General features: G+C 35.2%; 1 protein-coding gene across 4 annotated transcripts in view; it reads right to left on the bottom strand.

Moving 5' to 3' along the window:
* The window catches only part of LOC145259126 (RNA-binding protein 26-like), a 100,487-nt gene that overhangs the window by 62,117 nt on the left and 23,678 nt on the right, over positions 1-14,692 (bottom strand). For all 4 annotated transcript variants that reach the window (XM_080116802.1, XM_080116803.1, XM_080116805.1 and 1 more), the window contains 2 exons: positions 10,325-10,443; positions 3,519-3,754 (listed from right to left, as the gene is read on the bottom strand). In XM_080116802.1, coding sequence (XP_079972928.1) covers positions 3,519-3,754; positions 10,325-10,443 — 355 coding nt within the window. The remainder of the gene's footprint in view (positions 1-3,518; positions 3,755-10,324; positions 10,444-14,692) is intronic.

The raw sequence follows: 14,692 nt of genomic DNA, 5'->3' as shown, positions 1-14,692 counted from the left end.
GCTATCAACTCCATCTTAAAACAGTCTAGTAAAATTCATGGTTATTTAAAAATTAGATGGCAAATTGATGCCTCCTTTTACTAGCACTAAATTAAGTTTTGCTATGAAGTTTGTAATAAAATTTTTAAGTCTATGAATATCAAATTTTTATTTCTTTCCTTTTTTTTTGTTTATTCCTTTGCAACAAAGTACCTGGCAACGTATGGGTCCGTGTGGTTGAACTGTAACGACACCGAGCGTAATGGCCACATTACACAAAATTAAAGAAAAATCTGTATGATGTACATACCAAAAATCATTTAAATGGACCAAGTAGTTTTATTTTTCAATAAAAATAAACTATGAGACAACCTCGTGATATCATCTTGAAAACAGTTTGAAGAGGGATAACTACAAATAATTCAAACTTGTGAGATTCTAAACAGTCATGAGAAGGGGGAGGCATTGGAAAAATTCCAATCCGTTTAAAAATGATTTTCTTCATAAAATTTGAGTGATTTTTTGGTTTACGATATTTCCGTTCCCATCACAGGTACATACATCATATATTTTGTTTTTTGTTTTGTTTTTTTAAATAGGGAAGAATTCTGGACAAGGACCTAATTATTAAAGTAATTCCTCTTCAGGTCAATGTCAAGTCCCTACTAGTTTATTCTGATCTTTTCTATATGTACATGATTTAAAAAAAAAAATATTAAAAAATTATTTACTAATTTATCTCTAATCACATTAATGCCTACTAGATACTATCCTCGAATGTTTAAGGTTTCTCTGTACATGGGTTTGTCAGGCAAACCTGTCATGAGAATACTTTTTCTACAAGTAAACCCTGACTAAATATTTAAAATCACATAGCATTCACGGCCCCAAATAAGATTTCCTCGGTATGACTAACCCATACTATTTTTTTATGAGGAGTGGTTCATATTCTCCAAATGAGGAATGGTGCACCTTCTCCAAGTGATGTTACCTCAAGTAATAGAATGAAGCTGGATACTCCATCAAACTGGATGAATTCTTGTCCTGTAATCAAGTAAAACTATAACTAATTTAAATAGTCAATTGAGGAGAGGAAAATTATATTCCCAACTTTTTTATTAACTCAGTGTTTAAGAGGTTCGAATATCTATATATATTAACTAGAGATCAAGTGTTAGCACACCTCAGGAAGAGGTACCTTGATTTCTGAGAACTTCAACTCACGTAAAACTGGAACAAATTATTTTCTTTTGCAAACTAGATGTGTATCTATATGTCTGTTCAGTGTGTATGTTTTTATATGTGATGATGAATGCACAATTTCCGCACGTTGAAGTATATTGATTATTAATTAGTTAGGCCATTCTTGTCTTTTATTTTATAAAAAAATACTAGCAAAGATACCCACGCTTTGTTGTATGCTCAGGTACTCACTTCGCAACCACACTTGCAGTAAGAGGATATGGTAAGAGCAACTATTGGTTAAGGTGTTTAAAAAATTTTATAACTACCTCCTGTAGTGACTGAAACCCAACTATGAACTTTAGGTTATATCAAAGTAAGTTGACACTTATATTGTTATACAAAAATTGAAACAATTACAAAAAAAAAAAAAAAAAAAAAAAAAATAGTTAACATTTGTTTAGTACCACAAACATATTTATAGCAAAGATACCCACGCTTTGCACAGAAATTTGCTGTGCATTCGGGTACCTATATCACAGGTATCTTTGCAATAAGTCGACATTGTAAGAGCAACTATTGCTTAAGGTGTTTCGTATCTGAAAGGGGAAAGGGTTATCTTGAATTTTTTCAAAAGAAAAATATGCATCTCAAGAAAAAATAAGGATCCTTAATGATCCCTTACTTTGTTTTTAGCAGCGTTATTTTGGAAGGTCAAAGTTAAGAGATACAGTGCAATAGATTTTGGCCTATGTCAGTGACAATTATCATGCTAAATTTCATCAAGATTGGCTGAGGGGATGGAGGAGGATGATCTGATTCAAATTCACAAAAAAGTTGGCTGGCGCCATGGTGGCAAACCTTAACTTGGTATGCACCATCTCTAGGTGGGGAAGTTTATAAAGAGCGGCACCAAATAGGACTAACCTTAAAAAATGGTGTGCACTATCCCTAAATCAGAGACCATCAGGTCAGATTTGGTCATGACCGGTTCAGTGGTGTGGGCTGTAGGAGAGTTGTACACACACGAATGCTACTATCTTTCTCTGTCTCTCATATATATATATATATATATATATATATATATATATATATATATATATGAGAGAGAGAGAGAGAAATGATGCTGTTCAGTGAAATAGTACGGTATAGGTAAATCCTCATTTCTGCAAACATTTGCATTTTTTGTATTTGAAAAATATTAAATGAACATGTTTATTATTGCTGATATTAACTACAATGGAGAAAAAAAAATAATCTAATTAAAAAAAAATAAACATTTTAATTTTTTTTTTTTTTTTTACATGGAGGTCACCACTTATCAAGGCCTGGAAGCCACTCGGGGATAAGGGTTATTGCATGTACAGTAATCAATGAGATAGTATCATAGTAATCATTAGTATTGGAGATTTGATAGGGTGTCTTAAGAAAGCGGTTTGTCAGGAATTTGTTTATGTTGGACTTGGAGACATTCAAGTTGTAGTCAGGTGGGAAACAGGCAAACAGAAGAGAGTTCCACAGTCGTGCACTTCTAAGAAAGAAGCTCTGCTCATGGAATCTACGTTTGGATTAAGGCGCAGATAAAGAGTGGGAAAAATTAATGACAGTAGTTTCAGCTAGACGGGTGTTTTTTGTGAAAGATTGGCGAGGGGGGGGGGTAACCAGAGATTGGAGCTCAGACAAGCACTTGCCATGGAAATAACTAGAAAACAAAGACAGGTTCGCAATGTCTCTTCTGTGGGAGAGAGGCTGCAAGGAAGAGAAAAGGGCATCCCCCACTAAGCCACGAAGTCTATATTTTTTATTCCCAAAATTAGACAAGCTCTGAAAATAAGCACAAAAATAATTGCGGCAGTTTAATACGGATGTAAACGCGTTGACTTGTTGCAGGTGAGAGAGGTTCGATCAAGAGAAATGAGGTTACACCAGAATTTCAAAATATCTCTTATTTTGGATTTGGTAACCCAGAATCATTTAACGCCTTAGTCTTTATGGCAAGTTAACATTTTCAATTTTTATAGAAAACTGTCATCAGAGGGAAAAAGGAAGAGAAAAGGAAAAGAGAAAGCGAGAGAGGGGAAGAAAGAGAAAAACAAAATCCAGCCAAATATGAACGATACCAACAAAAAAATCAGATAAATAAGGAGGCTCAAGACGTTTGGCAGAAATCAGACTTTTCTTTAAAAAAAAAAAAAATTTCAACTAAAAAGGTACAGAACTCCCATTCATGCAAGATTCAAGCAATTCAAGTGAAAATCAATTTTAAGAAAAAAAATTTTTTTTTTTTAATAAAAAAGTGGACTTTCACTTAACAGAAAATTTATATTCCTGAATGATCGAAAAATGTCAAAACTTACTGCATCAGAACCATCAACAATTTTCCGTTTACGATCAGATTTTGTAGGTGTCACTTGTGGAACAGAGGTTGAACTGTGATTAATCGGATTCAAAGCTGCATTGCTTTGATAGTTGTTTGTATTCTGCGTGACACTCGCAGGAGGTACGGTGACACACGACATTCCATTACTTGAGCTATTAATATAAGACTTTGTTTTCAAGGCTTCAAAGAGCCCACTTACAAAAGGGCGTGTTCCTAAAAAGACAAATGAAAAAAAATAAGACATTATTATTAGGTTTACACATTGCAGACCCTGCCGTAGCTTGGGATTAGTACATAAGTTAAAAAAAAACAAAAAAAACAGAAAAAACAGAAAAGATTATCATGTTTACACATGTAAAATATTAAACTTCAATTGGATTGTAAACAGTGGGGTTTTTTTTTATTTGAAAAGAATAATGCAATGGTAGGCGCTGGAAAAATATAAGCAGGGCTCTACATTGCGAGTGAAACAGTTGCATTTGCGAGCGATTTTTTAAAGTGGCAACTAGAAATAATGAAACGCTTATCTTTTGGCGATTGCATTTCTTTCCCTAACAATCTTCCAAAGCTCACTACTTTAAAAATCAATAAATATTATTTTATCATGAATACCAACAGTGAAGATTTTGTTTTAAACAAAATCAATAAAGAAAACAAAAGAATCATTTTCGGCATCGGAAAAAAGCACAACTCATTTAGATTCTGAAACTCCCAAAAGTTCCAATTTTCCAGATTCCCGATTAATCATCCCAATACTTTATATATAAAGTAAACCCCTGGGATATGGTGGCCCTAGGATACATTTTTTTTTTCAGGTTATGTGGAATACGATGTTTTTCCAGTCCCTTTAGCCCGCCTTATGGTGTTATTTGATTATATACATGAGTATTATATACTGTATTTTATTAATTTTTAATGCTGTATCCCGGGGTTCTACTGCATATATATGGGTGGGTGGGTGCTGGGTAATCACTTATGAAGGCTAAAAAATATCTCATGGATAATGATTAAGTAGATGATTGACAGTTAAATGATAATATGGAAGAACTAAAAATTCCCACATACAACTCACTGAAAACAGCAATTCTTCCCCCTCTGTCAGAAATACTGTTCATGGAACATGAGGAGTGAAAAAATGAGGTTGAATTTTTAACTTGTGCCACCATTCGTCCCAGGTTTGATGGACTTGTCCAGTGAATTCACTGCGCCCAGACAAAGGACAACCAAGCACAACACTATAAGCAATGTGGGGACAAACCGCAACCAGTCTTGATTTTACCTGCAAACATTGTAGATATATGTGGACAATTAATGAGTTCAGCATCATGATTTAACATTCGTACAGTTTGAGTTGGTCATCACACTGCTTCTTCCCGACATAAAGTGGAACAAGATTGATGGTATTTTCATGCATTGCTGATGCTGAAGAACATGATCAAACGAACAATGGCGTCTCATGAGAACTTGCTAAAAATAGGAAATACGGCACCGAGTACGGACCTCCATGTTTCAGACAAACTGTGGCTAGCAAACTCTGAACATGTCAGCATGTGTTGAATGGCTGTAAGAAATTGACTTAAAATTGATCAGGTTTTTATTTTTTTTTTAAATTTATTTATCTCTTTCAAGTCTGCTTTTGTCATTTCCTCCCATGATAATAATGGACTTAAGAGGGATAACTAAAGACTTGAATAGAGATAGGTTAGTTTGGAAGTTAATTTCTTAAAGCTGTTCAGTCCAACACATGCCAGCATGTGAAACGAACATTAAACAAAACATGATGGACACCATCTTAAAATATTTTTTTTTAATTTTGACCATATCAAAGTCTTATTTTTGAGGAGGTATTAAATTAAATTTTATTCTCAAAAACATGGTGCAACAATCTACAAAAAGAACTGATAAACCAGAATGAAATATTGATTTTGTAGGAAGAAAGCTATTAATCACAAAAAGAATGAATATACTTTATATTACAACATTACAGGTTTTTTGGCATATTTATTGGCTACGCTAGACCATAGTATTATGAAAGCAAATCGATCATCCAAATTGATGTTGGTATTATGTTGTCTCCAATAAATTATGGTATATTACAAATTCAAGCTAGAAAAAAACTCCTTTGAATATCCAAGTTACTTGATGGCAAAGATAAATGTGGATATTCTTAGAGAAAAGTACATTCAAAATGACAATGGAGTGTGAGCAACAAATGAAGAGGACAGGAAAGAAGGTTGGAGATGCTAATACGAGAAATCATTGTATACTGAGTTTCCATGGAACCGTGAAAATCTAAAAGTTGAAGCTATGGAAGAATTTAGAAGAAAATAATGGGAAGCTGTGAACAAGATAAAGAGCAAGATTGAAGGATCCTCAGGCGTTGTAGAAAATTGAAGGATGCAGATAAAACAGGAATTGAGATGATCACAAACTTGACAAATCAGATCATAAAAGAATTGTAAGTATCAAGTGAAAAAAACACTAATTACTTTTTAACCGTCGTTTAAAATCGTTTAAGTATCAAAGTCGCACTTGTGTGTTTTCTTATTCTTGTCTACCTTCAGTTGTCTTCGGACTACTGTTCTCATCTTGAGTATTACTTGCATAACGTTTTGGTCACTGTAACTTTCGACCTTCAAGTATATCTTGTCAAGCTCAGGAATCTACACGGGATTTCTAACAGAAGCCTTTACAGGCTTTGTACACATTTTCAATGTCTATTTTCCAAGCTTTCTCCGGACAAATTTCAAGTTTTCAAAACAAAATTTAATATATAAACAAGGATATAATAACTCAAACTTAATTGACAACAGAAAAAGTCATTTTCATTTATCTATTTTATGAAGTAGTTTTAAAAAAGGTCAGTTATTTACATGTAGTTCTTTAATGTACAACCAAACTGGTCAACTATTTACAGATTTTGTTTTGTGTTCAGTGCCAGCCATGTGCAATTTCAAGGCACTTTCACCCAATTTGCTTAAAACAAATGCGTTTTTACACACACAATATGCCTATCAACAATCATTTACATTCCCTGACCCACTTATGTTTAGCCAACCAAGCGTGATTAAATATTATTTCCTCATTGTAGAATTATCTACGCTGTGTTCATTTTCTTTTAAATTTCTGGTATTTTCAATACAAGAGTTACATCCCTTTATCAAAAAACTACCCAATGTTATATGGAAAACATCAGGTAGTTTTGTGATGAAGGGATATAACTCTTGTATCAACAATAATATGTGGCAATTTCAGAACAATGTATTTTGGTTTTATTTTCAATGTTTAAAAAATATTTTTAGTAATACTTAAAATAATTTAATATTTATTTCGATTTAATCTTCTATATAATACATTACAAAAATTCCCCTCTGGACCAAATTACCATAGGTTTGCAGCAACAGATGCTACATACAAATTTATTATGTCTAGACTATTAGTCACTATCTTATGTAACTTTAGAAAGCCTTTTTAGACACATTAAGTCGTTATAAAACTCTACATTTCATCCTAGGAGCAACATCACAATCGCAACCATCTTTAGAGGAAGTAGTTTCTATTTTTCCCTCTAAATAACATGTTGTCCTACTGCCCCCACTCATCACCGGGAGGATTTCTGCACTTTTGACAGATATGGGATTTCACCCTCATTAACTGGATCATATACTCCTAGACATACCATGATCTTTCCATTTCCCAATTCAAAAATAATTCTCCCTTCTCACATTCTGCCAAATCTCATTGGCCGAGAGCTAACTATTCATTCATTCCAGAATCTAAATCTTAGAAAAAAAAAAAAAAAAAAAAAAAAAAAAAAAAAAACACAAATGCTCCAGAAATTTTCAAATATGGTGTCACTCTCTACAAGAGGTAATCGTCTTAAATAAAATAAACCAAATACAAATATAATAACTGACCGCAACACATCAAGACATGATCATAAGCCAAGAATTTTTACTTTTTTCATTAAATATACCACAGACGTTAATTGTTCTTATACCCATGCTAAATCTTGTGTTTACATAAACCGTATGTTATTAAATACTGTTTTTCGACACATCAGCACATGCTAATAGTGAGCCATGATTTCATCTTTTTTTTTTTTTTTTTAAAGCTAGATAAATCTTTCTTTACAGTATAGTTGACTAAAATTCTTTCTTTATACACAAAATTAAAAAAATAAAACAGATTAAGCAAAAAATATAGTCAAGACCTGGATTTTTCAGAAACCTAACACAGCGAACTATATTGCTTAACTAACATTTAAATTATCACCAGAAATTTACAGTTTATATACTTCAAAATCTCCTTATGTGTGATTTTGAAGCTTTTAAATTGTTTATGCCTGACTATGTGCATGTGTGAGCATGTGCATGTGTGCGTGCATCCAGATCTGTGTGTGATACAAATCATTCAACCAGACTTGGCCAGGGCAATGCATGGTCGGGCAGGTACAGCTAGGTTTTAATGTTTTGACAAATTTTTACTGGACACAAAGAATACGATTTTTTATGCCTTTTCAAAACATTTTCCATATTTTCAAGGATTTTTCAAGGTAATAATAAAAATAAGTTCTTTTCTAGGCAAATGTCAACATACTACCCCTGTGAGTTAAAGGGTTCCATTCGAAATCCCATGCAGATTCCCAAGTTCAAAAAGATACATCTGAAGAAGGTTGGAGGTTATATTGAAACATTGTGCAAATAACATTGACGTTGAGAACAGTAGTCATGAGAATTTAAATAATTTGAATAGAATAACTTCATTGCATCCTTGACAACGTTGAGTACGAGGGGCGTGCAATAAGTAATGCCCCTGACCCACTTCCAGTTGTCTGATCTAGCTGAAATTTTGCATGTGCAATGATTTATATCTCTACAGATTATGTGGCAAATTACAGCTCTGAACTAATGTGGTTTCTGTTTTACAGGTGTTTGAACTGAGTCAGGTGTGAAATCGAGCCTGTTGAATGTCGAGCAGTGATCCGGTTTTTGTATTTGAAAGGACACACCACAGGAGACTTTTGATGAAATGAAAGAAACTTCTGATGATAATGCCCCATCATATGACCTTGTAAAATGCTAGCATCGTGAATTCAAACATGGCCGGAAGTCTGTGGAAACAACTCCCAGACCTGCCCCCCCCCCTTCTGCCATTGAGGAGGCATCTGTCCGTCAAGTTGAGACTGCCATTTTGGAAGATCGGCACATTAATATTCGCCAAATAGTTCAAGATGTCAAGATTAGTACAGGGTCTGTGGAAACTATCATTCATGACTATTTGCATATGCATAAGGTGTCTGCCACATGGATTCCCAGGTGCTCACACCATTCCAGAAGCGAGAATGCGTCAAGTGCTCGAGGATGAATTTGGAGATGTGCCAAGAAGATGAGTCAAAGTTTTTTAAAAGACTGATTACACAGGATGAAACCTGAGTCCATCACTATGATCCAAAAATCAAAACCCAGTCAATGCAGTGGAAGCACTTGGACTCACCACCTCCAAAGAAGGCAAGGGTACAGCCCTCCGCTGGCAAGGTCATGCTCACAGTCTTCTGGGACCAGGACGGAGTAGTGATGACAGATTTCCTGGCAAAGGGTACCACAATTACAGGAGCCTATTATGCTTCACTTTTGAGGAAATTAAGGGAAGCTATCAAAATCAAGAGGCGGGGCAAGATCAGCAAAGGTATCCTCCTCCTGCAGGACAATGCTCCGGTACACAACTCGCATGTCGCCAGACCAGAAGCACGGGCGTGTGGTTATGAAATCCTCCCCCATCCTCCCTACTCTCCTGACCTTGCACCCTCTGACTTTCACCTCTTCTCGGCCATGAAGTTGTTTTTGAAAGGAAAGCGTTTCTCAGATGATGCAGCCTTGATTTCTGAAGTCATGACGTGGTTAGAAGACCAACCTGGGGTGTTCTACAAAAACGGTCTCCAGAGCTGCATCAAACTATGGGATAAATGCATAACTCTGGGTGGTTCTTATGTAGAGAAAGACTAATAACTGTGCCAAGTTTCGTTGCTCTACTACTATGGGAAGTGGGTCAGGAGCATCACTTATTGCACGCTCCTTGTATATATAACTAGCTTAAAAATTAATGAGAAAATTTAATTACAAAAATATTAAATGTTTTTTTAAAATCTGTATAATCATTTTTTTGTAGTTTTATATGGCCTTGATTGTATCACATGAACTAAATAACTAGCCAATTACACTGAGAGGTTTCAAAATCACGTAATGTGTTTCATTATGGAACATCGCCTGATAGAAAAAAAAAATATCCATCCCTCCGTCAAACTACTTCCCTACCCTGTCTATTTGATAAAATCAAAAGTAAAACCCTTTAACATTTTGGCCCTGTCAAAGTTATGTTTTGAGGACATGCTAGAAGGCAAAAGAGGCAGAGGAAAGCCAAGGAGATGATGAAGAGAAAATGTTTTTGATTGGACATTTTTCAGCAGTTGGGTGTCCATCAACCAACTTGCCCTGGATTGGAAGGAATAGCGAAAAATAAATCACATGGCTTTGCAATCTGCACCAAGCAGAAGATGCAATCCATGAGGATAATCATTTTTAGTTATTTTCTAAACTTAAGTCATGAACAAAAAAAAAAAAAAAACAAGAACTTCCACCTGTAGGTGATTAAGTATAGGAATTGGCTCAGTTGGGATCTTGCAAGAAAGAGTGTTCATTTTTGTGACCAACTTCATAAATCACTCAACCTAGGCTCGTCCAAGTAGTTAATTCCACACCCACACCCCAACGTTAAAAAACTTACTCTGTTGCAAGAAAACATCCAGTTGATCAATCAGGTTGTTGTTGAGTTCATTTTCAGGTTTATCTTTTTTTACCAAAGCCACAACGTATTTAGCCAAAGCCGCAGGGTCTGCATCACATCTGCAAAAGAAAAACGTGAACCAACTTCAGAACATGACATAGGCTGTAAATTAGATGTTTTGTCAATTGTCAAAGTAATAGATCAGAGAGAATGACAAATAAAAAAAAAAAACTGATATGTTGCTGTAAAAATAGACTATTTAATGACTGCATGCACTAAAATTGAAATACCAATAGATTTTTTTTAAATCTTCATAAAGCTGCCATTCGCCCATGCATAGAGTATTACTGCCACAGGAGTTGGTGGACCAACCACCTCTTCCTCTTACATAGGATGCAAAAAACATAAACAATTTCTAACCTTAATAGGTCCAGCATTGCCTGCAAGCTCCTGTCATGATGCTACAGACTTGCACCCCTGCGTTTGAAGTACTGTCTGCACTTTTATCCCCCCTCCTTCAATGAAAATACCCCAGACCCACCTAACAGCAACATCACACCTCTTCCATATATGTCAGAAGATTTCCTACTCTGACAGCTTCTTTCTTTGGGTCGTTTGCCTTTGGAATTCCCTTGCTGCTGCCCTCACCCAATATGCAAAAATTTTAATGCAATGTGAACAATTGATTGAACTACCAAGGTAATTAGAAAATAAATCGGAACAGGCAACTGTTTTAGTCCGAATTCTATCTCTCCCATCTTTCTCATTTTACAGTTTAATATAGCTCAGCTGCTGAATCTCAAAAAAAATCTTTTATTAAATCTGTTCCTTGTGTTATGGGTGACAGTAGAAGGACTCCTTCCTAAGTGTGATAGTAATTCATCATTTTCCCCTCAGCTGTTTAATCCAGCATCATTGGAGACACTAACTTCTAAAGTTGCTTCTTTCTGTTTGCTAGATATCACTATGTGAGGTTTAATAGCTCCATTTTCTAGATACATAGTTATAGGTATTTTATAGTCATAGTGGATGGTGTAGGACATATTTCCAACTGTTCTTTTTGGTATATGTTCCCAGGACTTGCTACATTTGATTGTGCACTTTCATGTGATATTTAATGTCATCAGCTAATTGGCACACTTTAAAGCATCAAGAACATGACATGTGATTCTGTACCTGTCTGGGAAAAGTAAATGAAATGCTTCTGGAAGGTAAGCTTCTTTTGTTATCTTCTCATTAAGGATAAAATTTTAAGCTTTGCTCCACCTCTCAAACTTTGAATAGTGGTAGCAAAACAATACAACCTTTTCTGTAACTGACCATGGTTGGGCTTTTAATCCTCTGTGCTTTTTAGTTGCTAGAATAAGTGGTGATGTAACCAACCTCTAAGGGGGGGGGGAGCAGAATGGTGGCATTAAAAGGGGTGAAATTGGCACTGAATTGAGGCTTTTTGTATGAAAGCTCTCCTAGGCAGCAGCGGATGACCCGACGAGAATCAATATATCAAATACAGAAACAGCTGAAAGTTGATAATGACGAATAACTTGCCGAGTGCAGGTGCAGGAATGGAGAAAAACAAACCAGATATGTTTTGTCTTCATCTGGGATCCGAGGTCAGCGGATTGACCTTTATGTTATGAGAAAAATATGATTCACACAATTCTTTTGGGAAAGATTAGTACGCAGGTGTATGTTGGTTAATTAATCAACCAGAAAAGGCCCTGTTGAGGGATGAAGTAAGAGGATTAGCCAAAAGGGGGATCTGACATTCTTCAGGACCACCCCATCCATGACTATTAAAGGAATTACGCAGGCAAATTTTGTCTGAGCCAGTTTGAACCGAGTTTTTGAGTTTGCCACACTTTCCCCTGCCTGCAGCCGTCGCCACCAGTCAACTGAGAAGATTGGAAATTTCTAGAGGCTTTAAAAAGAATTACCGAAAATTTGTATTGTAAAAAGAAATTGTAAATATTTTTTTTTTTTTGGCCTCAATTATTATAGTAGAAAGAAAAAACAGATTTTTTTTTCTGTGAAGCTGATTCTTGTCTCTTGGTGCCTGAATGGTGACCCTTTCAGTTATTAACTTTTCAGCAGACGACCGGCATATCAACCCTGGATTCAAGAAGGAATAAGAGAACACCCGACCTATATTAAAGACTGACCGTATGCACTCAAAGGAATGATCACATTTGGGGCCCTGTTGCATAAGATGATCACCTTTGGTTCCGTGATCAAAGATTGGCTCTCTCGTGAAAAAGGGTCTCTGGGGAAGGGATCCTTTTCACAGTGATAGGGGACCAGGGCCTTTCTTATTAAGCTCTGATAGCTGACCCTGGTTAGCCTCTGTTATGACTATCATGTCACTTTCAGAGGAGAGAAGGTTTACACCAATTACTTACCTCTACTCGCTTGGTATATAAATGGGTTGAGGGACCCTTTTTATCCAGAGTGCTGGCCTGCCAGTATGTAGTTTTATTTTTACTCATTTTTTATTAGTTACTTAGTTCCTCATTATCCACAGCTTCTGGTTTTGTATTAGAAGCCATATATATATATATATATATATATATATATATATATATATATATATATATATATATAAGGCAAATGCGGCGCACGCATTTTTTGTATGCCCAAAAAAGGCTTTTTTGGCCGACAGTCCTGGGGTCGTTACTATTGCTTAGAAGTGTCAAATAGAAATAATGGAGTTAACTTTATTGTGGGCACCTGTCAATTCAAACATCTTTCCGTTACTATTTCTTGGTCAGCAAACGGTTAACGTCACACTGTTTTTTTTTTCACACTTTATTATTTTCCAACTGCACCTCAAGGCTATTCCTACTTACCTACCAAAACTTTTTTATTTTTAAAAACAAACACCCAGGCAACGATTTTTTATCATTCTTTTGTTTTGATTTACCCAAACCACACACATCTCCAAACACCCAGGCAACGCCGGGTACACCCTGCTGGTCCTGTATAAATAGAGGGGGTGTCCTCGTTCGCAACCCGAGAAGTATGCTAGATGGCTTGAGGAGACAGCAAACCATGTTTTTGAATATTTGGTCAGGATGTACTTCCGATGAGAAATATCCTCATGACAGGTTGCTCTGACAAATCCCCTGTACGAAGAGACCGAAGATATGCGAGGATAATCTCTAATACGCATTCAAGTTCTGCATATATGTGATTTTACGTGATTAAAAGACCTGCCTTTGACAACAGAGTCTAGTCGCATACCCCACATCTCTACAATTGGTCGGTAAGGTTTGATTTCTCACATGCTCTTTTCAGTTTTATATGGTCTATCCTGGCTGTTTCAGAACACACAAATTTTTTTTTAAACACAAAGTTGCAGAAAGACAAAGGAAATGCATCTGTGCATCGAGAAATTGAAAAATATTCTGATATTTTCATGCATTGATAAATAATGTTGCATTTCCTATTTCTGCCTCATTAATGTAAACAACATTCATCTATAAAATGTGACAAAGCTTCTTAACCAAAAGAGGGAAAAGCAATTCAAGTTCAGCAATAAAAAAAAAAAAAAAAAAAAAAAAAAGAAAGGGGGGGGGGTGTAAGCATGGGAAATAAAAACTAGAATTTGTGGAACAATTTTAGTTTACTGGTACAGATTATGTTTCCATGGTAGTCAACAGCAGATAAAGGATGTATTTTTTAAGTGACATTTTTAGATTTAATTTATACAAATGATGGATGAAAATAGTCAAAGTGTCTCCCTCACCTTGCCATGTTAAGAATGGGTTTCTAAATAACATCCAGAATCCTATTCTTAACATAAATAGGATATGTGGGTTTTGTTGTTATTCTGTGTCTTCAACAAATTAAGTTTTAATCCCCATATTAAACATTGCCTGAAATTTTAGACCACAAACAAATTTACATAAAAGTAGTAAAAATATAAAGAATTTTGATTTGTGTGTGTGACCTGGATTTTTGTGACAACAGTTAACTTCTTTTTTTTTAATTCAATTAAAATGGAGAGAAAATGATTTTAGAATGTTATTTTTTGCAGAACCAATTTAACTGTAGAGTAAAGTATAGAATAGTTAACAGTCAAGAGAACTCGAGCAAAATATAATTCATAGTAAACACAGAATTAAATTATTTACAAACCCATATACTTTTTAATGTATGAAAACTAAGATTTTTTTTTTTTTTAATTTGAAAATATTTGATGTTTGACACAAATAGTAACATGCCATACTGCACTGTAGCACTACTCACCCTATACGGGTTGAATCAGCTTCCTCCTTTGGAGGAAGTTTCATGGGAGTATGAAATTCACAAACAGTTCTCCGTTGCATGTATCACATGCTATCAAATAATATTGCTTAACTTTACTAA

This window comes from Euprymna scolopes, chromosome 34 (assembly GCF_053919585.1).
Source record: "Euprymna scolopes isolate OS-2025 chromosome 34, ASM5391958v1, whole genome shotgun sequence".
Classification (NCBI taxonomy): domain Eukaryota; kingdom Metazoa; phylum Mollusca; class Cephalopoda; order Sepiida; family Sepiolidae; genus Euprymna; species Euprymna scolopes.
This window is presented reverse-complemented; position numbering and strand designations above follow the sequence as displayed.